Consider the following 27,627-nt stretch of genomic DNA (forward strand, 5'->3'; position numbering starts at 1 on the left):
CAAGGAGGGCTCTACACCCCTGTGCCAAGGAGGGCTCTACACACGGATGCTGCGTGCACAGCCCTGTGGCAGGCCAAATGTCCGCCTCTCATCACACACCCGTTAATTATTTCTTAAAATGCTGCCTTTCAAGAGTCACTGTTTTTACAAGAATATCCTCCATTGAGTGACCTTTTTTTTCTCCTCTCGTTAGAGTTATTTCTCCTTATCATGCTAATGCATCAGTTTGGTTTGAAACTGAACCACCGTACAATAAATTATATGTAACACTGGTTTTAAAAGCTCTGTCTTTGTATATGCACTCAAAGCACTACAAGGCTCCAAACAGTAGGAATACTTACACAAGGAACATTTTGCATTATTCATCTCATAGCATGTAACTGATCCCAGTACTGCCAAAGCCGTAAATCACATTTACAGTCACAGTAAAGCAATGTAATATTAMGCATGCCTTACCCCAAAATAAACGTTGGTAATGAGAATACTAACATTTCAAATTATACAATTTCACTTTTTTAAATCATCCATAGTAACAAAGTTAAATAAACACATCACTGATGCAATTGGCAATATAAAATTAGGGTTTTCCTGGACTCTTAATTGCAGAAAGTTACAGATAACCAACAATTTCAGCAACCATTCAATGGGCATGAGAAGAATCTGCAGCCCTGGGGATGCCTAAATCACTTTGATCTAGTCATTCAAATACCTCAGCAGCTTTGTGCCTTATGGATTCACAATCTATCAAGATCTTCTATTCTGAATTAGAGGTGCCAAATGCAAATGCATCGTTAGTTTTACATTACAAAGTGATTAACGAGATCTGGAACGGAAAGGAACAATTTTCCTGGTGAGTATCTGCTAGATATGAAGTCACATCTTCTGTCCTAAGTCTTTTTTTCTTCTTTTGTCCTCTGCAAAAGTACGTTATGTCCATATATTATATGCATAGCTATCTATATATTTTCAAGCATTRTATGGGTAGAAAATAAGACATTTAGATTTCTTTTCTAGCACTCACTGCATATTCCAGCCCGCTGTGCACACAGCCCTCACATTCTGAATCCTCTGACAGCACCAGGACGTCAGGATGCCTGACAACAGAAACTGATGTTTGGGGAAAGAGGCTGCATCTCGGAAAACTAACAATCCCCAGAAGCGAGAAGTGCTGAGTCCAGGAAAATCCTGTCATCTCCAAGCAATATTACATCACCAAGGCAACCCAACGAGRAGCGATTTCCACGTAAGCCATTACTTACTTTAAGACCTCAGTGTAGCCCTTGGCAGCAGCCACGTGCAGCGCGGTGCCGCCGGATTTCGCGTGCCTGACATCGTTTATGTGGCCGCTGTTGAGCCACTGCCTTGCGTCTCGGAGCATGATCCGCTCCTCTTCTTTGCGAGCTGCCTCGATATCAACTCCTGCATCAGGTGGGCAGCGGGGGAGAGAGCAGAGAAAACGCTTTATTTTAAGCCCTTGCAGTTATGTAACGATCTTGTACTGCTCGCTGCAGCGAGGCATAAAAATAACAGTGAAACAGTGTGATTAATATTCCCACAAAGACAGGAGGCTCCTTTTGAGAAGGAACCCCGGGAGGTTATGGGAGCAGCCACTGTAGCATCAGTAAGACTGCAGCACTCGCAGTGTGTCATAATTTCTTCCCAACAGAACAAAAGAAGAAAGGTATTAAACTGGCTCTCCAATACTAAGAATTTCTACTGTAATGATATTAATGAGGTATCCTGAGAGAAAAAAAATAATTTTTTTACAGCTTATCAGCCTTAAACCCCTTTATTAAGTGCCAAAACACCGATCTCATCAGTATGTAGTTACAAAAAAAATATAGAAAACAGTTACAATACTCTCCGATGCACGGTAATTCCTTAAAATATTCGACATTTTGTAGAAACGCCCTTTCCACGGGAAGACGAGCAGCCCAGCTCCCGAACACTGCCAGTACTTGCAGCAGGACAACACTACATGTTTTGTATTTTCTATAGAAATTCAGTTCTAGAAAAGCTTGCTCTCTGTCACTGAGACCTCTTCCCTGAGCAGCCACATCACAACAGCTCGGAAAAGCCCAGCCATTGTCATGCAGCAGATCTCACTAAAAATGATCACACACGGAGGAACAGGGAGAAACCCAACATAACATTTACAAGTTGACAAAGGAGCTTGAACAGCGGGGGGAAATCCAAGGAACAAATCCCAGGCAAAGCCAAACGAAGAAGGAGCAGCGCAGGCAATAGGGAGCACTTCCAGAGTCGCTGCTGCAAGGAGAGGCCGGGTGAATGCAGCAAGAGAAGGGTCTTCAAGGGTATGGGGCAGGTTCCGCTCTGGCTGTGCTGCCCCTCCTGCTCTCAAAACTGCATCCACCTTCTGGCAGCATCTCCTGCTGGATCTGCCTCTGTCCCCAGACTGTTCTCCGCTGGCCAACGTGTGGCACCACCCAGCTCTCCGACCTGGGTAACTAAATCAAAGTCCAGCAAAAGAAAGTGGAGTACAAAAACAGTAAGGTATCACTTTTCAACCCTACTCCATCTAACTCATTTTAATTTCACTCTGAGTCTTGATCAAGAAAGTAATTTCAGGCTCTCACATCCTTAAAGATGGCAGTGCATCCCTCCTTCTCGCTGTAAATGAATCTGCAGAACGTGGGAGCCAAATAAAATTGTTGCCCATTTAGACATGCAGCAGAAAGTGCAGTAAGGGATAATGACGACCTTCATTTTAGAAAATATTAATAATAGGAAAGGAAAATACGTAGCTATTACATAGATCACATGAGATGCAATGCATTACATCTGCTATATAACACATGATAACACGGATTATAAGAGATGAGACTCATGAAGTTGTATCAATCCTCCTACAACTAGGACATCAGATGGAAAGCCCTGTGTGAACAGGCTGTCCAACTGAAAGCAAATCCTGGCTCTGCTCCAATGCCCCCAAGGCAAGGGACAGCAGGCAGACTGCTAGTAAGTTCRCACAAATTCGTATTTTCTCGACTTTTTTTGGGCAGAAGCATAATAAAATACTTCCACTGAGAATTCCTATGATTAAATTAGGGAATTCTTGCTATTGCTATGATGAAAGCTGCCGTTCCCATATAGAAAGAAGGAAAGAAAGGGAAAGAAAGAAAATGATAGGTCCAAATCAGAATTTCACTGAAATACAGACAGAATATATGTAATGATTCCATGTTTTGGCATATTTACCTTGTGGTTTGTATGTTTTTTGGTAGCATGTGACGAGATACCCTCCCTTTCCATCAAATGCCTGGGCTACTGAGATGAAGCTGTAATGCCAATTTCTATCCTCCTGTATACGAGCACAAAGAGGCCTAACTTCTCTCCAAAGCAAATTAAGAAGAGATCCTCACACAGCAAATACTGTTTTTTTAAAAAACACTTGAAACACTTAAAAATGCAGTTTATTTATGAAACAATGTTAAAACATTTTAATATACCTGCAACATCAYAATTGAAGCTTTTATTTTCACTCCAATTAGCTGCAAGCTTCATAAATTACAATGAAAAAGCCAGCAAGAGAGCTCAYGTCTTGTTTTTTTTCTTTGCTGCAGTCAAGTTACAAAGTATGGGATATTTCCATAGCTACCTTAGAAAGGATTTAACCACAAGCAACACAAGGAAACATCAACTGGAAAAAAAAATACCCTGTGCAAATAAATAGCCCTAGTAAAATTTTATATTAAGGTCACGTTTATAACTACCTCTTGAAGAGATATAGTATTAGTCACCATTATAAAAGCACTACAGATAATATGTGGTACAGATAATATTTCAAGGAGTTTATTTAACTCCTAAACTGCACAATCATCTTACTTGTTGCAATTTATTTAGTAAAACTGATGAAGCTTTATCAGACATGGATGAAAACTTACTGATCTAGAGGCTAAGTCTGCAAGACGCAGGTGGCACAAGACATTGTTGCAGCACTAAGCAGAGCCTCAGAAGAYGCTACAAGGTCATTTTTGGAAGGAAACTGAGGTGGAAAGTGAATAGATGGCAGCTTCTGTAACCATCCTTCTCTCAAGACAGCCATGACCCCAAATGTGAGCACAGACCAAGTTTTACACATTGAGTAGACTCTACAGCTCAGATCAAGAATGAGCACCAGAAACACTAAATCACAATGTATTTATGCTCACAGATGGTCATTCCTCCAGAAGACATCTTAAATATTGTGTAGGTGAAGTTACATATTATAAAGTCTTCAGGCTTAGGAATTGGATTTTCTTTTCCCTAACTCAACAGCAGCAGAGCCCGTGTCAGCACCGCAGACTCACTCGCCTCTCAGGAACTGCCCACAGCAACGAGCACTGAGAGGGTCTTGGGGAGGAGATCCTTCTTTTGGGTGAGTTATCCTGCCTGGAAAAACCACCCGCATTTCCCTGCTGCTGGCAAAAATGCCAATGGGCAAACACAAGAGTTTGCCTCCCGTGTGAGCCGCGCTGTGGCCTGGCCCCCTTGGGCAGGCCGGTACTCACTTCCAACCCAAAACACGGACCAGCAGGAGGAAGGCAGCTCTGAAATCGCTCCAGGGAAGGAGCAGGTTCCCGATGCCCAAGCAAGCGGCAATGCCGCAGATGCCCAAGGGCTGCATGGCTCCAGAGGTGTTTTTGCAGCGGGACAAGACAGGGGCTTCTCACCTTGTCTCTGTGGATGACCTGAAGGACAGGCTATGATTGAGGGAAAGACACAGCAATGGAACTGAAACATCTCTCGCTAAAAACTGCCACCAAACTGGGAAATGAACTTTGTGCCACAGAAAGAAGAGAGATCCCCARAGATATGCCCAATAAAACTGACCACTATTTAATACAGAAATTAGAAGGCAAGCAGCCCTTACTATGCCTTGGATGAGCTTTCCTCCTTGCTTTGGTTTTCAACAGTACCTCAAGGTAGCAGGAAGAAGGACAGTGCTCTGCTCCACGCCAGCACTTTCAGCCCACGGCCCGTAGATGGCAATGTGCTGCCTCGCAGCTCCGCTCCGTTTGCAGCGCTCCCTTGCAACGGCAGCAAACCTCACTCCAACAGGCCTCCACCTCTTCAATCTTTGGTAATTTATTGCTAAATGCCTTCGTTTTTTTTTTAAACCAACAAGTATTAGTCAACGTWTCTAGGCAGGTTCAAGAACGAGATGCTGTTCCACGAACATTTAATGAAATTCAGCGCGGCCTTCTGTGCCGGGGCCCGTCTCAGCCCTCCCCAGCCATATAAAGGCATGTTTTACAGATACTGCATGCGAGAGCAACCCACTTTTTACTTCATGTAGCGAACTGTTTATATACAAATGTAATAGTTTGCATTTTAGCCACATAAACACAGCTGAGCTAAGCAATACATCCAAGATACTCTCATTACATTTACCTATAATTAAGAATGAGGAGCACTTGCTCACGCTTGAAAAACGAGCAGCGACCTCCGTCGCGCACAGGGCGCAGGCTCACCCACCAACTCACCTCCCGGGAACGCTCGCTAACATTCAACATAACTACTTGAGCGGTTAAAAATAAGTTGAGAGGGCACGTGCTGACCAACAGCCTTCCGTCCCCAAAGGCGGCTGGCAGCCCCAGTCCCCACACGCGGCACAYGGGTCGGACAGGAAACTGCAGCAGTCACACTGAAATCAGGGGAGGAAGGGTTAAGGAATTCCCTGTTATTCTATGGAATCTATTTATCCGGCATTGGACCAGGATAAAGATATCAACCATATGGGAAAACAACTGCAYAGGTAATAAAATAGCCTTGTTTTTCATAGCCTTGTTTTTCTTTTTTTTTTAAATATATATAGCACATAAAATAGCCAAAACACATCATGCAAAGAAGATCCTTCTTCTGCACTAAACTGGTATTATTTCTGTAACTCACCTAGTTCTGTTACTTGTGAAGCAATTAGAACTGTCATGAAATCTTTAGACCCCACCATGGTGTGTAGATAGTTTATCCCTTCATGAAGCATTAAACTATGTTTTAATCCTCAAAAAAATATTAAACCAATATCCTTACACTCCAGAAATTATTTAGGTTTATTTATAGTCCGTACCCCAACACTATCAAAATACGAGAACAGAGAATGTACACTGAATGCTTCAAGAAAATTTATCAAAACTCATTACTTAATTTTCATCTCCCTGTGAAGTTTAGGGTAGGAAAGTGCTTCCCCTGCTTCTGGAGCTCTGTGGCTTCATCTGTAGGATGGCCAGTCCCCTAGCCCAGAACTATTACAAAATGCAGTGAATTAAGGCAGCCCTGTTATATCCTATTACATGCTCAGCAGAATACCAAGTGGCCTTGTGTGCTCATCTGCAGAGCACACGGGTACAGAACAAGCCCGACCCAAGGGTCACTATTTAGAGATATCACATAAGAAGAACAGAATAACTAAAGAAATGAAGATTTGGGGGTAATGAGAATACAAAAGGTCCATTCTTTCACGTCCAACGCTGCTTACAGCAGGAGTTGTGTAACAAGAAGATTAAATTTGGATCACTGACTGTCTCCTCTCCATACCGCGGGAAGTTCAGGCTCCGCACTCTGCTTGCTAGAACGGAACGAGCAGTTCAGACCCCGCTTTGTGTTAAGTCTACAGCATCATGGAGAGCTGGATCAGGTGCCATGCTATAATTTATTTCTGGGAATTTAGCATCTCCAAACACTGTAGTTTCTCGTATCTTTAGGAATATATTTCAATACTTTCAAAACAAACCGATGATCTGTAGAGGCAGAATAATTGCACAGGTGGAAGACTCTGAACTTCTTGCACAGAACTGAAGGTCTGCAAAGCAGCATACAGATTAAGCTAACATGGAAGCTTCCCTCAGACTTCTAACAGAACCAAACACCAAAGCTCGGCAGTTTGACTGATCCTGCTGCAGCAAATTTACACTGAAGAAGTACCTGGTAAGAGGAAARAAAATCCAAAATAAAGCATTTGAAAGGGAAGCCTGAATGGAAAGAAAGAAGCCAGGAGAGAAGGAASGAAGGGAAAAGACTGCGATGACACAGCAGAGATTAAAGAGCACAAGGATTTTTTAAAGAGACATAAAATGTTCTTCCAAAACTATTGCCTCAGAAAAGAAGATACTGTAATTGCTACTGAGATGTTATGTGTGGAAGGAAAATACTTTGTAATTGCAGATAAGCAAAATAACTCACTTAACTGACAAAGCAGTTTCTCAGGAGGCCCACATAGCAAAAATGGTTGGGAAGCCTTTGTCTATCTTTTGCTGGAACATCTCAAAAAATAATAATAATTCCATTGTCACTTCAAAATTCAGTCTTAGAAATGGAGGAAAAATTCGACATGAAGGCACTGTATGGTCCTCACACAGTTTCTGATGAACACCCTTCTGTTGTACAACCATATATATTTACTTTTAAAGTTTTACATACTCAAAAAACACTTTTACATTAAATTCACTTTTTTAATAGCGTGGCATTCAAATCAGCTGGAACTACAATGAACCAAACTGATCTTTCCAATTTTCCAACAAGCCACCAAAACAACTCTGAGTGCTGGTGCCAGCAGGCAGGAAACCACATTCATAACGCTAGCAAAGCAACACTAAACCCCRAATTGCGACGGGCGCAGGATTAAATACCCAAGAGACGAAAGGCCAGCAGGTTACAGAAAACGTCTCCCGAGCTTCCCCGCGGCACCTTTTACCCTGCAGTGGCGGGATTCTTCTGGCTTCCCAAATGCTGCTGCCCCGAGGTCAGTGAGCGGCCCTTCCCCGCCGGGGAGGCCTCACGAAGCCCCGCGGACGCCCCCACAGCTCCAGACCCCGGGGCTATGGCCCGGGCTCCTGCCCTACYGTGGTGCTCGGCCTGGAAGGGTCGCGGCGCCGGGACAGGCACAGCCAGAGGTGACACTGCTCCAGGGCACTAATTCCACAGGCACACAGACAACTAGGTCCCTGTTTCAAAGCTGTGAGCTCCTCTGGTCACAATGGGCACACAGCGGGACACTTCTCTGGTGGTCACGATGAGGATATGATCATTATGTCTATTATACCTGTGTATACTACCCGTGTATAGTGCCTGTGTATAACCTGGAAGTGAGGGATGCCATCCAAGTCCTTGTCTAAAACTTCGTGCCAAGTSCCCTATGGCGGGATTTAACTCCCCATTTTTCAGTACAACCCCCTGTACTTTAAGAGGAACCCGCTACGACCCCTCGCCCGGGAAGCTCCTCGAGAGCGCCCCGCAGCAGCTGCAGGGCACACGGGGCGGACACAGAAGGCCCAAGGCCACAGACTGTAAGGGTCAACTGTGCACTTGAGCTCAACGACCTAACAGACTGCATTTCTGTACACTCATTAAAAAAATAAACTTTATTTAAAACCCCAGCTTTTCCTTTTTATCAAGGCAAGTTAAATGATGCAAGAATTGCCTCAGTTCTTACTGCTGCTTACATTAAAATTGCTTCTTTTTCACCAACGCCCTGATCCCTCTTCCTAAGTGTCCCAGGAGAGTCTGCTGTGTCCTCCACACCTCCACCTCCCCAGGACCTAAGTCTAGCAATTGCACATCACCATCAAGGGGTGATATTTTAAACACAACGTTAAYATCACATTTCTTGTGAGGATTCTGCTGCTCCTGCCGATACCTCGGCCGGGGGGAGGAAGAAGGGAAGGCAGGGTGAAAGGAGACCGGGATCCATGGACACGCAGAGGTCCCAGTCGGATYTGCTCGGGTTGGACATCGCCTACGGGCTATTGCCTATCCCCACTACTTGAGGGAGGGAGTCCCGACAGGCTCATATCCAGGCTATCCCCTTCTCATCCACAGCTGTCACATTTCTCCTACGATTTCATCCCTGCAAGCTGCAAAACCAGCTCCGGATACATCTGACCACAACGGACCGAGATCCTTCCTAGTCCTGTAACAGGTCTCTGTGCCCAAGCAACGTTTTTTCACCTTACCTGGCCCTTAGCTCAAGTAGTTTTTCCTTTTTCACACCACCTTTGAAAGACCTGTCATCCACAAATCCTTCATGGCACCAGCAAGCCCGCTGACACACACAGGCAGCAGGAACTCTGAAACTAGCTTGCCTGCAGCAACATCAGCTTAATACTTCAAAATAAGCCGAATGATCCCTTGGAAAGCTAACAGCTGCAGTATGGGAACTCTTAACACTCTTCTCGGATCTATCAGACTGTCAGAGGAAGTTCGCTGTAATCCTTCAACACAAAATATGTAAACTACACTGAAACTTCCAAGAACAGTGACATTTAGTTTAGGTTGTCAATGTTCATTTTACACTTGGGCCGTACAAAATAACTATGAGTTGCAAAATAAATAAAATTTATAAATTTATAATTTATAAAACAAATCCCATAACAAATCCCACCATTTTTAATAGTATGTAAGAAAGCAACTCTGCAAGAGAGTTATTTTTCCAAGTGATGTGGATTTTGCAAAGAACTCCAACGTCAGTCAGCACAGCTTGTCAGTAAAGTGAAGTGCATCAAAAACAACTTAAAGATTCTAGGCTAAATTTCTGGGGCATTCCAAGAATAACTCTTCAAAGACTGATAGTATGGTTAGAAGTAATAATAATTATAGGAGAAAAATAATAAAAGTAGCAGTAGCATGGACAAAAAGAAAGCTTGGTGGTCTTTGTGTGTTAACCTTAATGGCTGTTCATCAGAATTCATTTAATAGTATCAAATATTTGAATCAAAGTTATTCTCAAATCTATAATCTCCTTCTATACATTAGTATCTAGCTTTTACTCATCTGTGTGYCATGTCATCCACTTTCTTTTCAACATACGGGTTGAGCATTAAGCAGGTTTAACCATTTAAATTTAATCAAGGAAAAGCCGAAGTTATTAACAATTTACCATTAAAAAACATAAATCCATCGTAGACACATAAAAATACTGAAAAAAATATGTAACATTTCCAAGGAGGAAAGAAGCCTTTTAGGGGGGGAGGGAGGCAAGGGGCCAAATTTAAAAAGTAATGGAGATGCAGTCCCCTAAACCTTGGCCCCTAAAAGTCTGTTCTCCATCTTTGCTGCAAATGTCACTGCCTTCCTCAAACCTCCTTGTTTTGGGAGTTTTGGCATAACAGCATTCATTTYCAACCTGAAATGAGGAGCCAGCAACTACTGATATTCTCTCCTCTGTGGAATGCATAAGGTCAGAAACTGGAAAACCCACTTGAGCAGTGGAACRTGGAAAAGAGCAGTGTAGGGGGAGAAAAAAAATGCCGGGAAAATGAGTCAAGAAGCTTTTTCAAAGGGTAACCAAGAGGTTACCACTACTTACACTGTCCTAGCAACTTTCTTTGGGTCAAGCGTGTATATCTTTGGTATACTTTGTTAAGAGATACTATCAAAACTTACTACTTCTCTAGTAATTGGTGTATGAATGCTCCCCCATAGGCGCTCTCTTAGGAGAGTACACAAATTACTGTGAGGAACTTGGAAGGTCTGTGACTCTCAGATTGAAACCAAGTGCAATTTAAGACTCTGTATCTCAAGCCCCTCCTGACATTTGGCACTGCAGAGGGCACTCAAAAGGCCAAAAATAGACACAGAGTGGGATTTAGGTGACATAGCACAGAAAGTGTGATTTAGGTTGCACAGAGTAGTTGCTTACTCCTGTTTTAATCATTCTAGGCCCTCTTGTAGTTGATGGAAAGTAACAGGCTTAAAGGCTTATCACCTAAAACTGATACCTCAGTCACCTTAGAAGTCCCTATTTGGAATACTGGAATTCTGGGACACTTTACTTCCATACAGATGCCTAGTTTTAAATTTCTACATCACGGATGCACTGAGTACTATCCATAGYATTTGAATACCACCTAAGTTCCGACATGTTCAAGGTACGCAGGAATACCAACATACGGGTTCAATACTTCCAAACATGGCATTTAACAAACAAAACCAGCCCTCTGTATTCAAAATTACCTTGTCTATTTACTTCATTTTGTAGCAGCTCTTCCATTGCCTCTTCTTCAGCAATATCTAATGGAGTGTCTCCTTCACTATTTACAGCTCCTACATGTGCTCCTTGACTAATTAAATACCTGTATATAGAAAAAGAGAAACAAAGTGTTTTTCATAGTGGTAGAGCAAAAGAGAAGGTGAGCTAAAAAAGAGTAAATTTGATTTTATTTGCAATAAAAACAGTAACTGCTAGTAAAAACATTATGCAAGCATRGATGTCATGTGCAATGGATGCTTGCACATACATGGAAAATTACTAAACCCCACTCCTTTATAGTTCTAAGTAAAAAATCCCTCACTGTTTTCTACAACCCAGGAACACCCACGTCTTTTAAGCCTAAGAACACCTTTCCCACTCTCGAGTTTGTCACAGAGATTTACAACATATTTAAATATATGTGTTTGCAAGAACTGAAAGAAGAAAATGAGTGAGAAAATATTGGACAAAACTGAACACAGCAGCATTCAGGCCAAAACACTGATTCCTGTAAGCTTCTCATTATCTTATTGAGAGTCTCCCTGGAGCTTCCAGAGTCAGTGACACATCATCTTTCCATATGTCAAGTCTCATGGAGTCAGTAAAACGAAAATCACCTCTGCTCATAACTATTTAGGATTCTTTGACAAAAAAGCAAAGCTGTGGAGAAAAACATGGCAACATTATGAGCAGCAGAACAAGTTTATCAGGGTCCAAAACACAGTGGATGGAAGATAGCAATCTCAGGTCATCCCCGTATTCCCGCTGCATTTCAGCTGCTGAGAGACTGCAACATGAGTAWGAGGTTCATAAAAGTGTCCCATTCACCCAAAAGAACCCTGTGGATGAGGAAAAGAAGCATCTTATTATTTCTACGYCCTAGAAAAAAAAGTAATTCCCTTCCTTCTTGTTTCCAGGCCCTGTTTCAGCTCCTCCTTTCACATCACTATGTGTAAGGTCAGTTTTAGTGGTGTGCAGGAGGAGGGGAAAAAGAAGCCGGTACTCTATAGGATATCCAAACCGTCTGTGTCTAAGTGTTTTGTTGTTCAAAGTACTGCTATCTCAGAAGTCAACAATTCAGACTGAGTGGAATTTATTTCTTAATTTCAGATTAAGTCTAATGGATGRTTTCCAACAAATAAGTCATGAAAGAATTATTTCATGTATTAAACCAGGAGCCTACAAAGTTACTAAGCTCCTACAGATTATTATATCGTCTGCTTCTGAGTAGCTAAAGAACAATAACTGAAATTCAGATCAGTTTTACATTCTCTGCTCAAAACATTTCTATTTCTCTAACAAATTCAAGGCTTCATCTATTTATAGGAACSAGATTGCACAGCCAGGGACTCATTACAGCACAAAATTATAAACGCACCTCCTGTCTTGCAGAGTTTACAATTTACACCTTCCACAAACTTGGGAAAAATATGAGGGAAAATACTCAAACCTGAAGAAGCAGCTATGCATTCGGTAGCAGGTGCATGAAAAATGAATGAAACATTCAGAAGTCAGCTAGAAAATTAACTTAGTATTAACACAAATATTTTATTTGACTATTGCCAGTTAACAGAGAGATTCCAGATTTAGAATCAGTTTTTCCTCATCTTTATTAAGTACCTGCGTACCACAAGTATCTCCTTTTTTTTTCTTTTTGTTTAAAACGTTTTTTTTTTATACATGTACGTTTTAAACAGCACCTGATGTTAAGCCTTTGGAATTAGATCAAGAAGAGGTAAGGGCTGACAGATCACAAAATGGAAACGCATTCCCAGAAGTGTAACTGTATCTCCGGGGCCGCGCACCACCAGTTGCTGCCCCTCGCTTTGATGCTGCGCGCTGCCCTTCTGCCCTTTCCTCTTAAACGGGGCAGAGCTTCGGCTCTTGTCTCTCTTGAGATTAAAGAAACAACTTCTGCAGGAATTAATTATTAATTCAAAGTAACTTTAACTTAATTTCAATTTCTCAACAACACTAGTTCTACTGTTTTAACAATTTCATAGCATTTTGGGTAACAATTTCATAGCATTTTGGGTAAAAGCTACACTGAGTGCAGGCAAGAACAAGTGAGATAAATATGTACATTAAAATAAGGAAAAATGAAGAGAGAATGTAGCAAATAATAAAATCTTCCATTTAAGACTTTGGACTCAATATCAAGTTTATCACTGACAAAAAACATCTTTTAAAATACTCCAAATCTCTGTTCAAACACTTTTCAACTAGCTTTGTCCAATGAAAAAAACTGATATTTGAAAACGGAATTGATTTTTACCTGTTTCTATCTAACACCTAGAAGGAAGAATGAAAGCTACTCATGTAASGAAAACACACATCACCCTGAAGCAGCTGCATTTTGTTCAATCAGGTCAATGTGTTCTGGAAAAGATAAAAGGAGCAAGGCATGGAAAGAGCAGGGAATGAACCTAGGAAGACACATCAGAGAACCGTTCTTTAGGCCTATGCCAAACTTGATGAWCCTCCAAAGCAGAAGGTGAAAGCAGCAGCTGCCGCTTACGGCCCCAAATCAGATCAACAGAGCTCGGGGGGCGCTTAGCGGGACGGGAGCAGGATCCGAATCCTTCTCTGCGGATGCTCACAGGATTTTGCTTTTGCTGCACCAAAGGAAGAAATGTGCAATGAAAAGATGCATCTGGGCCCTGTCCTGAGTTCACAAGATGTAAAGGGATGGGAGAGGSAGGGGAAAGGATGGAGAGCAGCATCCTTCCCTGGGAAGCGCAAGTGTCTTGAGGTAAGGGCTCCTTCCCTCCGGCCTCTTSGCCCAGGCCGCTCCCAGCTCCTAGCCGACTGCCTCGAACAATTACTAATGCAACAGAGACACTCGGAGCTCTTCTCTGGCTTAAGCAAATTACTCAAAATCCAGCTGTTTTAAAGATAGTCATTTAAACTTGGTAAGGAAAGCAATGCTCTCAGGAGAGAAGGCCGCCTGGGCACGGATCATCACTGGCAGAAAGGGGACAACTGTGGGGACCGGGAGGACAGGACAGCTCCACACCAGCACCACCACCAGCCCAAGTGCCAGAAGGTCTTGTCCTTTTTTAAATGTTCTTTATTTTTTTTAATTAATATTAAATCATTTTCCAATTGCACTCCAAAGTAAATATTACTTGAAACCAACAGTATGATGTCAAATATAGGCATAGATGACACTTCAGTTATTCTGGCAGCGTACGCTAACATCTTCACATGCAAGAGCTCATTATTTTGTGTATTTGCATATGTATGCATGCACATGGACAAAAAAAGAATGGCCCAAAACAAACCAAACAAAAAAACCTCCAAAAGCAAATAATTGCCCTTTCATCTTTATTAAGCAGCTATTATTTCCATCTTGAAATTTTATCTCTTTAAGGAAATATCTTTTTTTTTCTTTRCATTCAAAATATAAACAGGCAAGAAGGAAACAGCAGCCTCTTCATCCATTCCACGTTTATTTATGGAGCTAGAACTTGCAAGTATTGATATGCAAGCTAAAAGCACCTAAGTTGCTCTTGTCAGCATAAAGAATTGCAAGTACCCTGGGATTACCTGGAAAGGCAAGAGCTGGAAAATGAACTTGTTCCCAAGACTTCTGCCTCGGCATCCCATGACACGTATATACAGGTGCAGGTAAGACTGGAAGAACGAGTTTGCTTCTGTTTGAAACCGTGTGTTTTAGGAATCCCTGCAGTATATCCCTCAGTAGCCACTAAAGTGTAAACTGAAATGAGCAATCTTGGGAAGAAATAAAAAAAAAGGGGGGGAACGTTTTGTTTAAATAATTATTACATAACAGAGATTCTCTCCCAGTGCTTTATAGAAAACGAATTTCAACAGCTTTCATACAGAGCTGGAATCTCAGTAGCTTCGAGACGATCAAGACTAAGCCTCTGAGATCACTATATCTGCACAAAGCTCACGCTAAATCCAAGCGCTGGAGCTGGAAGTCAAAAATCTTGCCCAAGAGCTTTGCTTCCACTTGCAATTAAAAACACAGTAACCTACAGGTGACAAAATTATTGCATAATTCCATTTATKAACAAGATACCCATGGAGAGAGTAAACTGCGGAGGACCCCTCCGTTGGCAGCGGGGCTACGTGCAGCCCTGCGGGCAGCAGCTCGCGGAGGCCTGGGCGCCCCTGCGGTGGCGGCGCTGTGGGAGCCCCCGAGGGCGGCACAGGAGACAGGCCGCGTGTCCACGCTCCAAGCGTGCCCCAGTTCCCGGTGTCGTACSCCAGTTCCCAGTGTCGGGAGGCGACTTTGCCAGCTCGACAGGGCTATAATTCACAGGGATGTGGGCCCGTGAGCGCTGGCTGCACCTGGGAGTCACTGCGCACGGCAGCCRCTGGGGCTCGGCTCAGGAGGCATCGCTGCCCGCGCTCCGGGCGAGAGCTCCCTCGGGAAAGGAAGAGCCTTCCCAGGGAAAACAGAGAGGGCAACATTCTAAATGTGCAGAGTAGTAACCAGTATTCTCAGCCTGGCAGTTCTGAAACCATTCCCGTTTTCCAGGGGAGGCAGATTTCCGTTTTCCCTCCGCACGGCCCCGGCATGGGGGCCTCCCCCGGGCGGCAGCGTGGAGCCGAGGGCACCGAGCGAGCTGCTCTGCACCATCAATCCCGCGGCGGGGAAACCTGCCCCGTGGCTCGCGCGGCAGCTAAGCAAACTTGAAATGTTAGTTCTCTTGTGAATGTACAACCTCAGCTGTCTTCCCTGCCTTTTAGAATCACAGAACTGCATCGCTGATTCCACCGTGGAATCTCGGGACCCTTCCGAATGTGCATCTTCGTGAATCCTTCCAGTCACTAATATGCAAACATCAAGATGAGTTTGGTCCCAACTATTAAGTTTTCAAGCACCATTCTAAAAATTATGATTAAAATTTTAATGCTGCTCATTCAAATTTTCTTCACTTTTAGGCAAAAGCACGCTAAAACTGTAACACCTCATCTAGGGGATACTATCCAGCAGCCTGACTGGGAAGAGAATTTCTGTTTCTTTGATAGTCCCTACAGAAGCGGGTCAATGAGTCACATTAAACTCTCACGGGAACATCACCATGCCCTCAGCCTGGAACACAAATGTCCTTCTAAAAGTTGTGAGTCTTACCTACAGCAACGAGTAGCTGAGGGAAACAAAGCTGTGGCTATCTCCCCATCCTGGTGCCCATGCCCCAATACTGCCACATTCACACGTAAACACGCTATTTGCCAAAGCAATTGACAAAGAAAAGCCATATGTTGCAATTTTGCGGCTTTGAAGACCCATTTTTACACCTTCAAGTGTCATTCTGCCACAAAGAAACAGGCTGCACGAGGCCAGGGCCTCACAGACCTCACACACAGGGGACGGGGGACTCGTCCCGGGCTGCTGCCAACCGGCACGCAGGGGCCAAGGCCCCTGCTGTGCCCACAGGGACCTCCTGCCCCTCCTCAGCAAGAGCCTCTCCAGGACAGACTCCTTCCTTCCTCTTTCTCTCCAGTAAAACTCTCCTGCTGCTGGGTTTCCTCCTGACCCTGTCGCAAGCCGTTCTGAACATCCGCTCCTAACACGGGAATCAGAGCTCCATATATTTCTTTGGACTAAGATTACTTGGTCCTGCATAATTTTAGGACTGATTTGGAAGAAATGAAATGACTTCAGAAACAATTAAGATAAATCCCTAGATAACTTCTATTCAGGCAGTTTCCAAAACACCGTGTTGGGTTGCCAATTCCTGTCGTGCCTCGACCATCTGTCTCCTAACACTGAGAACTGAATAAAGACTTAGCTACAAAAACAGATTTCTATGACACCCCTTAAATGAAAAGGATATCAAACCAAAAGCCTCACACRTGCCCACGGCCAATTCCAGCTCTCCCCAGTTCATCACCGTTGGGACACACAGGCATTCCTGAGCTCCATTTCTTTGCAACTTCCTGGACAAGTCCATATCCTACTCACAGAAGCAAAGCGACCACCCTTTCCAGACAGTAGCTCTCACCCCTAACAGCAGTTTGACCAAAATGCCAGCAGAAATACAGTGATTTGGGATTACTTAGCAAAAGCAGGTAACTATTTTTACTAAAGTRCATGACGGAGACATTTGAAGCCAACTGATGCCAACAGGCATCAGTATTTAAGCTTTCTTCTTGTAGATCACTGAGGCAACTGCATGTTCCTTGGGACCATGTGCTTTACAAGAYAGAAATGAGCATATATTAAATTTAAGGTCCTTTAAAATATATCAGTTGAAAATTTTAGATAGCTGGAGATATTTTTGAAAAAACAGATTTTGCATTGGAATGCACATGACCAAATAATTTTAAGACAATGACAGTTCCTTTTGATTTTCACAAATCCAATACAGAGTTAAGCAAATTTTGGTTAAATTACAGACTGATTTGCAAAGTCTACTTATTTATTTAAATATAACATTCGATAGGTGGGAGTTTTTCCAGAATGCAAATAATGCAGCTTGTTCTGATCCTCCCCTCTCGATGCCACGAGAACTCTATGCATCTTGGAGGAGCACAGCACAGAGACGAGATGGGAAAAAAAAATCCCCCTAAGCAAACAATACTTTTCATTTAATCTAACCTATATATACATGTATGTATATAAATCATGTAAGCATGCTTTTCACTGTTGGTGTACAGCAGTGGAGAAGAGCACAGTGAAATTAAGAGAACTAAGACTAACCAGATACAGTTTTCCAAGAAACCTATAAAAAGCAACAGAAATAAGCTCTAGAAATAGTTATAKGTAGGTGGCCACCTAAACATGAACAGTGCAAAGACTGAAGAGGAAGATTTCCTGCTCGGGGCATACGAAGAGCAGCCAGAGGCTCCACACCTCACAGTATCTGCACGGAGGAAAGCCAGTGGAGGGGCGGCACAGCAGTGCTTGGGTGGAGGCAAACGGTGAGTCACAACAGGAAAACAGGAAACACAAAACACAAGCTAYGGACGCACACGTACGCTGGGACCTATCCACAGAACAAGGAGTTGGAGGGAGGTAGTGACAAGGTGGCTACAATGCAAAACCTTCAACAGAAAATATAACAACAGAAATAAACAAACACAAATAAACAGAAAAATACCGTRAAACAACCAAAGTATTTCTGAAGTATATGTCAACAGTTAATTTCACCGTACACCTTGTGAACAAAGTGTTTTGTCTCTTTGTTTTGAAGGGTTTTTTTTTAATTTTCATACGCTGTGTGCTGATTAATTAAAAATTAGTGATCACATTCAAGCCTAAGCATATGGGTTTTTAGAGCAAGTGGCTGCAAGATTTAATACAACTTCCTTAACAAAACAAAGGTAAAAAGAAGACTTCAGTTCCCAGAGAAGGAACAAAAAATTTAAGCTATCAGTCCAACATGTTTGGAAGTCTCACATTCTCCAAAAACATTAGAAATTAAGAAATGAAACATTATCAAGTCCGACAATAAAAACACACATTCTTTTGTGTGTGCTTTTATTGTTTATTTATTGTTTTATTTTTATTATTTACAACTATTTTCCCCATTTTCTTCTCCAGAAAGACAGTTTTTATCTAAAACTGCTAACTCTTCTCCACTATCATTCCCAACCGTGTACATTGGAGGGGGACCACAAAACTGCACCCTACAGGGCAAAAATAGAGCTTGCATTTGAAAAATACCTTGTGGGTTGACAGGCACTTGCAGGAGAGTAAAACTCATCTGCACACTCCAAGAGTGCTGGAGTCTTCCTCCAACAGCCACATTGGTGGCCTTTACAGCAGAAAAATCTAAATCATTGTCAACTATGAAAAAGCATTTCACTGCGCTGCAACAGAAATAAGCATTAATCATTGCATCACACAATTTGCCTCCGTGTTTAGCATCTTATTAAGCAATAAAACAATAAGCAAGTGCTGTATTGAGCAACCCTCCGGCRGTGATGCAGCCTTGGCAGCGGCCGGGAGGAGTGAACTCCGCCTGACACCTCCCCGGGTCAGTGGCTGCAGCCTCATCCCCAGCAGGTGGTTCCTTCTACCTGGCCAGTCAACCTTGAGCTTCCTTGAAAACTTACTTCTTCCAAGGGAAACTCTTCCCCTCTATTAACACTCACCACTAATACTTGCTACTTATCACCTGTAATCAACTGATTCCTTTTTCATGCTTTTTTGCTGCCTGGTTGTTCCTGTTCATAAGCAAAAACATGTTTATAGTTTACTGTGAGTTGCCTCCAACCACCTCTTAGCACTGCATAACAGCCACGTATCTCTACAGACATAGCCCTGCATTTGTATGGACTTTAGAGGAATTCAAGCAGCTTCTATCCCTAGCCTCAGCAAGGGACAGCAACCCTAGAAAAAGACACAGAGACAGGGTGACTTGCATTGAAATGATGCAATTTGGTGGGTGCTGAGCTGCGAATCACAGAGCTGTGCAAAGAGAGCAGCAGGGGCAGCAGCTGCTGCAGGGTTGCTAGMAAGTCTCCTGTGAGGTGTAGAGCGGGCTCAGACTCACGGTGGGCAAGAAAGTTCATGCAAAAACTGAAAGATGAGTAAAAAATGCGATGCATAGGAGTGACAACTTGACACCACCCAAGTTTTCTCCTGGAAAACAGCAATGCTCAAAAACCACTTTACTGTGAATTATCTTTATATAACTAAACAAGGAGTGCATTGGATATATAAATACTATATTTAGCAATATCAACAATTCCACAGATTCCACAATCTAAAATGAATTTTCATCCCGCAGCTATTCCTAGGTTCCCTGCCACAGCACAGCTTCACTAAAGCAGATACCAACAGATACCAACTTGTCAATCTCCAAGTTTCTCCATTCCTTCCTCTAACAAAATTTACTTTTAAACTTGCAAATGTTAGCAAGGAGAAAAGTTTGCAGGAAAAACTTTCATGTTCTTGAAAAAGGAAAAACTTTGCTTTAAAAAAGYCACAATTATATTAGCGTATTTTTTCTCCCACACCATAAGTTACTATTCTTTTCACTAACAGTCTTGCTATATTTTTAAACTTTAAGTGTTCTTCCCRAAAGCACCAAGGCAACAAAAATAAAGAGGTTAATTGAAACCATCCTCCAAAGCCTTCAGTGCCCTTTCCACAGCTCTCAGAACAAACATTCCGTCTTCACCAGCATCAACTTGCAAGGAGTCAGTCACTCCTCTAGAGAAATCATCCTTTTGCCTCGAAATAAATCTTCTTTTCCCTACTTTTATAACATAGTTATTCCCTCAGCATCTCTTTCTGAAGCCCTTTCCTTATGTTTTRAGTCAACCTTCATGTTTAGACTTTTCTCATTTTAATTTTCCTCTTGCAGGGAAATCTTTCCTTGCAGTATTTCAAGTAACATCCCGTATTTTGACAAAACCACTTGTTCACCCACAAACGCTGCTATCTGTCCAAACTTCATATTAGCTTGCCTAACATTTTACATCAGGTCACCAATTTGTCATGAGAAACCCAAGCTTTGGATCACCCTCCAAAGCCCCCTCCTTGTGCACGTGTCCACCCCTGCTGGACAACCGGCGCTTTAAGCCAACCCTGCAACTCCGTGGGCAGCACTGGGTTTGCGGGAGGTCACTGGGGCTTCATGGGCTGTTACCAACAGAGAGGCCCCTTGGTGCAAGGGCTTCTCGTGGGCCTCGCAAACGGCTCGGGCCGGGTTTGCTTGAGGGTGGCTGGGTGCTGGTGAAAGGCATGGGTGTCAGCAGCAAGGCTGCAGCTGCATGGAAGGCTGTGCTTACACAGAGGCTTCTTGCCACAACCTTTGCACCTTGGGGCAAGGAGGAAAGGGGAAGCTCMGGGCAGGAAGACAGGGAGATGAGCTGGCCTTCGTGCAGCAGGAACTGTCCAGCTGSTGCTCTCTCCCAAACAGCACCATCTGTACAAGGGGGAGAAGGTCTGAGTCAAGAATTGGCCACTCTCAGACTGCCCACTGGAGGCTCCAGCCTTTACAATGTGCTAAAATAAAAGATGCATTTTGAAGCACTGCTAAGYCTTGGGATCTGTATTTGTACCCATGTATATCAGACATGCCTCCCAAATGTAAAAGCCACTCTCCTACACCAGACCAAAGGTGGGTCCCTGGAACCACCAAGACCAGCTCCTGCCTTAAGYGCATCCCGGGGCGAATAAAGATGGGGTCCAGCACATGCTGCTCCTGTAACACCTTCCCAGGTTCCAACTACTTTCAAGGACTTCCTGGCCCAGACCTGCTTTGTACGCAGTACTTTGTTACCCTCAGTGACTTTCTCTTCCTTGAACTTGTCTAGCCATCCCTTGAACTCTGGTGACATTTTAGTATTTACAAAACACTTGGCAAACTCTTCCCCAGCTGGATCAGTCAGCGCCTGCAGAACCAGCCCCTTTTGTTCTGAAGGCAGCTCCAATGGTTGAGTTGGACCTTGCTAGTTCTCAGACTGCAAGAAACAATCCCGACCACCAACTCCATCCACCCTTCATTTGAGACCCCTCACCTCCCCTTAATGCTTCTTTTCCAGCTTCACCTCACTCGGTCACTCATCATACAGAAACCATTTCATGTTTTAGATAATCCTTGCATTTTTTAATGACCTTTTAATGACTTTTCCCACTTTATTATGTTCTCATGATAGCATACCAAAGAGGAGGCCAAATCTGTACATAGTTTACAACATGAGCAAATCAGGGCTGTATTCAATATCTTCACGTTCTGTGTTAAGACCTCTCTTTGCCATTATCATTTTTATCAACAAATGATATATTTTTTCCCCCTGCTGAATTAGCATCTTAGCAGTTGCACAGCTTGACCACATTTTCAGGAGAGAGGACTTTGAACCTCACAAGAGCCAGGGAAGTAAGGAGTAGATCTGGTGGCAGCTCAGCTTGGGATGCAGTTCTAATGAAAAAATACTAGGAAGCTCCCAGCAGGAACGCCCTTAGAAACAACAACCAAAACTGCACGGACAGTTTTGGACTGGACTTTATCCAGACTACRAAGGCTGATTCACCTATGGAGTTGGGGGCTGAAATTCCTAACCTCAGCTCAGCAGCACCCAGAAGGAAATGAGCAGCTGAACTCTGTGTGGAGCTGCAAAGAGGTCCGATAAACTTCAAAGCATTGGGAGTACTCAGGGGAAAATTTGCAATATTTTCAATATGCCGGTTATCAAGCAGAAATTATTAGTCATTAAGGAAGCAGAGCAACTTAGCAACAGGAAACAGATACATTTAAGAAATTAAAATAAATGGTCATGAAAGTCTGCAGCCAGTGGCTGTCACGACTGATAGGGGACATGCTCAGTCACACATTTGGGTAAGACCAGAGCAGGTTTGCTTCATCAGGTTGAGTTTTAGCATTTAAGGGAGAAATGACAAGGACTTCAGGAAAAAAAAGGATTAAAATGACGTGCAAACTGGAAAAAGGCTACTGTCAGGCAAATGAGCACTTCTTTCAAAAAAACTGACAAGAAAGGAAACAGAAGGTATTAAAATGTATTAAAGAATTCGTATGGGGAACATGTTCCACAATTCAAGAAGAATTATGCTAGGTATGAAGCTCCTAACCCAGTCAAACAACTCTCCCAGTAAACTCTTCAGTTTTTACTAATCTTACTCATTCTAAACGGTATTGAGTATAAAAACCTTAATCTTACTTCAAAATACCCAATCCTTTATATTTTTTTTTTCCAGAAAAGTGTCAAGTAAAATATTAGTCCAAATGAACTTGGTTAATTTTGGAAAATGTTTTTCTGATGTCTCTTAAAAGGTGCACGTTCTTCCATTTTGGGAAAAAATGAAGAGGATTTGTATTAAAGTACCAAAACCCCTATAGTCCCTGAATTCTTGCAAGCTGACTCAGAACAYATTAGTTTCCGGGTCACAATTAGGCTAGGTACAAAGTCAACCCATAGGAAAGTAGATTTTTGTTACAAATTTAATTTTCAAAAAAAAAGGACATTTCTGCCATTTCAAATTTATTTCACAATCTATCTTGGTACAATACAAAACATCGAGTAGTAAAAAAAAAAATCAACATTTTTAAAAGCCCATTAGGTGCCATTTGACATTGTTTTCATTCTGTGCAGACTACTGCATTTTTGTGCTTTTTAGAGAAGAATTTGTTCATTCCCAGAAAATGAACTAATACACAGCTTTGCAGCTGCACAGAAATCCTGTCACATACAGCAGAGATTTCATGATCGCCACCCAACTCGTTTTACAAGGTTTGTTAATGCTTCAGTAAACTTAAGATCCTGCCCCGAAAATAACATCTCAAAATACACACAGAAAAATGCTGTTTAATGCCTCCTGCATTAAAATTTGTTACAGCTTTTCCAAGCATTTGATTCTAATGYTGGAACGTATGCTAATAAATAGGGGGAAAAAAACCCAACACACACACACTCCTTTCATGCAGAGTTCTGTGTATACAGAAAATATCAGGGGAAAATAATGAAAACAGAATATTACACAAAATCCACCTGTTCTGGCAACACTGAAGAATTTTCTTTTAAAATATCTCCACACTACGAGGACTTGCAAGTTAACTCACGTGGTCATAAAGTACAGAACACTAAAACTTAAGTGGGCAATTCCTAAATTGAACTATGTAAAGAATTTCCAGCAAGCTGAAGCACTCTCAGCATTCGCAGATCTCCAAAACAACCACCAAGACAAGGAGCAGCTGCCTTCCACGGTGGAGCTCTTGCTTGTACAGCACAATCCTCTATCTGCCATCAGCTGATTTTTTTTTTTTTTTAAATAAACTACATTTTCTTGCTCCGTTTTGCAAGAAGTGGTGTTTGTATTTAAAGATTTATTATTTAAATATTCTTTTAAAAAGAAAAAAGGAGAGAGGAAATGTGTTCCAGGGAGGAAGGCTGTTTCAAAGGGGTAGAGAGCTGAAATGGAACGGGAGATGCTGCTGGGTGAAGGGGCTGTAGGTCTGGAGCAAAGAATAGGGGCTTATGGGGACAGTCCTGCAGTCAGAAGCCACTGGTTGGGTAACAAGGCTAGAAATAAAACCTACAGACACCCACAGCACCAAGACATGATCCCGTAGGTTTTCCAGGAAAGCTGTTTTCACACTGAGGCCCGTGTTGGACCTGTTTGTACTAMGGGCCAAATACAAATGAAACTTGTAACTTCCAGTGATTTATTTTTGTCCGAGTTGCAAACTTTGCTGTCAATTTTGTAAATCATCAGAAGCTGAGATCCTGGGAAGGTAGTTACAAGAAAATCCCAACTTCACAGGCCACAACAGATATAAACATTGCTCCATTCAGGTCAGGTTACTCTTCTCTTATATCTGGAAATCAGCTTCAACAGCTCTTCTTCAAAGCTTCTCACACTCTGTAACACTGTTTGTCCAACTACAAAACTAGCTTCCTCACCACTTCATTCTGTGAGTAGGAAAAGAGGAATAGGGTTATGCTCCAAAAATCTCATTTCTTGAACATGTATTTAGAGAAAGCATATAGATAAGTTCTGTCAAGAGATTGAGTGAAAAGGACTTCAGGAATGTTATTGACTTGAGTTGACCAAGTCAATAAAAAAGAAAAAAAATCTTGTGGACAAAGGAATATGTTATTTTTTCTTCCCTGAACATCTGCCTGCATTAAGCTGCAGTTTCAAAGCAACTCCCACCCCTTCCCCCCTCCTTACCTCCAACTGCACCACCTATCTTGGAAAAAAATCACAGAATCCCAGAATGGTTGAGGTTGGAAGGGACCTTTAGAGGTCACCTAGTCCAACCCCCTGCTCCAGCAGGGACACCCAGAGCACGGGGCACAGGGCGGCATCCAGGCSGGTTGGGAAGATSTCCAGAGAAGGAGACTCCACAGCCTCCCTGGGCAGCCTGTGCCAGGGCTCTGGCACCCTCACAGGGAAGAAGTTCCTCCTCACCTGGAGGAACTGCCTGTGTTTCAACYTGCACCCATTGCCCCTTGTCCTGTCACTGGCCAGCACTGAAAAATGCACGTGTTTTACATCTACTGAACTGAAGGCAGACCTGTGTTACCTCAGCATGCAGGGAAATTCTCTGCACAGTATGACCAAAACATTAACACTTCCAGTGTGCAGGCAAAACAGGTTGTAGTACGTATATATATATATATGTATGTATATATACATACTAAACATCTGCGCAGTACAAAAAGGCACATTACAGAAGTTAGCAATGACATAACATCCTGGTTATAAAATGGACATACAAAAACACTTCACCCTCAAAATAAAAATTTTCCCACTGAAAACAGTTTACAGAATCTTCCTTTCCCATGCAACTCRAACAATCCTATCTTTCACAGCTGCAGGACAGGCCCTCAATTAACCACCCTCGAGCTTGTAATTTCAATGTAAAAAACACTTAAATTGTTAATACTACCATTAGTTGTTGATAAAACACTATTTTCTCCAGCTCTTGCGCTGGACTAGACTTCACGCACGGTACAGCGGAATTAGTGAAATCTGTGTTTAYCCAAAGGCAGGTTGCAGAGATCCTAGAGTTTCTTTACTGCAGAAACAGCCTGCTGAACATTTAGGAGTCCACATATAGGCTGTAAACGTGTCACACATTTTCTTCAATCAATCATTACTTCAAGACAGACAAACTCTRGGAATTTTTGTTTCCAACAGATCTTCAGTGGCCCACAACCAAYTTCAAGGATATCTCCAAAACCACCCACAGAAGTAAGCACCGAGTAAGCTTTAACATTAGTTAAACCTTTCTACTAATATCATTGATTTTTAATTGTAAAGGTTTGTTCCGTATCCAAAATAATTAACTGAAGTCACTAATTTATACCACACCTGGAAAAAGGGATCAAGTCTACAAATCCAATCGCAAAAATCAATTTCCCACACATGCGTCTAATCCTGGACAATGTTTCAGACTACCAGTAAAATGCAAATCTGAATTTCCTCCCCCATCATCATGATCTTTCTGTAGAAGAAAATATTAAAAAAAAATCATTTCAGAGTCACGAAGAACATTAAGTGTTTGTGCACTGTAACTAAAGAAGAACCAGCATAAGAGAACTAAGTATATGCAACACAAACTCATCACACTTCATAACTCAAATACCATATAAAAAAAGCATGCTGTTTCACAAGTTGCCCGAGGAACACCCAGAAAGATTATAAAAAAGTTGATGATGTCCTCATGATGCCCCTCCAACAACCCATTAGCAAAACACATATTTTAAGTAGAGACGAAAAAGCCTTACTCTGCTATATCAAGATATCCACAGGAAGCAGCTGCATGGAGAGGTATCCAGCCTTCATTATCTGGTTGATTAATATTGGCTCCATTTTCCACCAGAAATTTCACCATATCTACGTTATCGTCTATACAAGCCTATAAGGAAAGAAAGATTGAAGAAGTAAGTTCACATTAAAGTCATTCTTTTAATACTGTGTATTCTTAACAAACATTTCCAGGAAAAAAAAAAAGGGGAGAGGGGGAGGGGGGAGAGGATAAGCATTTTCAGGCATGACAAGGCAGCATGGTTGGTTGGGATCTGAGTGGAGAACAGGCCAGTTTGAGAGAAAAGAAGCAGATATTGCAGGTTTGTTTAAGAACAAATAAATAATCCAAGCAAAGAGCTTTACAAGGCTGACAAATATGATTTGCTCGGGTGTGTTGTGTTTTCAGGGGAGCTGCTGACAGTGGTGCCCGCCGCGTGTCCCCCAGCCCCGTGCCAGGCCCCAGCACGGGCTGCCGGGCAGGCCGGGCTCTGCGGCTGCCCGGGGCTCTGTGTTGGCACCGCGGGGGGCAGCGGCTCGGAGGGCCGGCCCGTGGTCGCGTCTYGCTGCTGAGCGCACGGCCGGGACGGGCCCTGCGGCCTCTGCTGCCGAGCGCCCTCGGCCACCACGTGCCTTCTCCCAGCCCATCAGTCACGGCTGCTCGCAAGCGTCCTCGCCTATGGATTCGGCGCGGCACAGATAGGATCTCGGGTGCCCACCCTGCACGGTGTCCGTCTTAATTACACGGCCAGCTCTGCCTCCCGCCTGCGTTGCCTTTCTCCGCTGTGTTTCAGCACTTTTCTCACAGGGTGCTCAGCAGGTTTTCTTGCCAACTTCCAGCCAGCTGCCCTTAAAAGGGCAGAGTACAACACGGCGAGAAGTCCCTCTAAACCGCAGGCCCGAGAGGCCTCCGAGCCGCCAGACCCCACACGACCGGCATTATTTTTTGAGCTTAATGCGACAACAATGCTGAGGAGTCAGAGGGCTGGAATAGAAACTTTAACTGCYGGCTCCCACATCCTTCCAGGGAATCGTTCCTCGGCTGAAACGCAAGGCGCCGAGTTTACTTTTCAGAACACTTCCACGGAGATAAAGACCAAAAGTTACATCCCATTCCGTTCCTGCAAAGCCCCCAAACGTCGCCTTGCCTTAGTCAAGAGCCTGAGCCTCCAAGGCGGCCTCGGAAACCTTCCTGCCTCCTGGTACTTCCACGGCCGCTCGCGTGGYATGGAGGCCGCTGTGAGCGTGACGCGGCCCGCGCTGTGTGGATGCCCTGGAGCCCCCTGCTCATGTCATTTGCTCTGCAAGTTAATGCAAAAACCCAGGCTTTGGTATGAGAACATTAATAACCTGAAGTCACCTGCCCACCTTTTCAAGTGTACTTGATAAAAAATAGCCTGTGCAAAGGCTGTTAATTACTGAATTAGCCTTTTAGCGCTGTCTCCCTCTCATATCAAAA

General features: G+C 43.1%; 1 protein-coding gene across 3 annotated transcripts in view; it reads right to left on the minus strand.

Annotated features, from left to right (window-relative positions):
- PPP1R12A (protein phosphatase 1 regulatory subunit 12A) overlaps window positions 1-26,276 on the minus strand; it is a 72,796-nt gene extending 46,520 nt beyond the window's left edge. For all 3 annotated transcript variants that reach the window (XM_026049738.1, XM_026049737.1, XM_026049740.1), the window contains exons 1-3: window positions 26,150-26,276; window positions 10,951-11,069; window positions 1,260-1,419 (exon numbers count right to left, since the gene is read on the minus strand). In XM_026049738.1, coding sequence (XP_025905523.1) covers window positions 1,260-1,419; window positions 10,951-11,069; window positions 26,150-26,256 — 386 coding nt within the window. In that variant the 5' untranslated portion in view covers window positions 26,257-26,276. The remainder of the gene's footprint in view (window positions 1-1,259; window positions 1,420-10,950; window positions 11,070-26,149) is intronic.
- Between the last annotated feature and the right edge of the window lie 1,351 nt (window positions 26,277-27,627).

Source organism: Nothoprocta perdicaria, unplaced genomic scaffold (genome assembly GCF_003342845.1).
Source record: "Nothoprocta perdicaria isolate Ctin4 unplaced genomic scaffold, notPer1 scaffold_61, whole genome shotgun sequence".
Classification (NCBI taxonomy): Eukaryota; Metazoa; Chordata; class Aves; order Tinamiformes; family Tinamidae; genus Nothoprocta; species Nothoprocta perdicaria.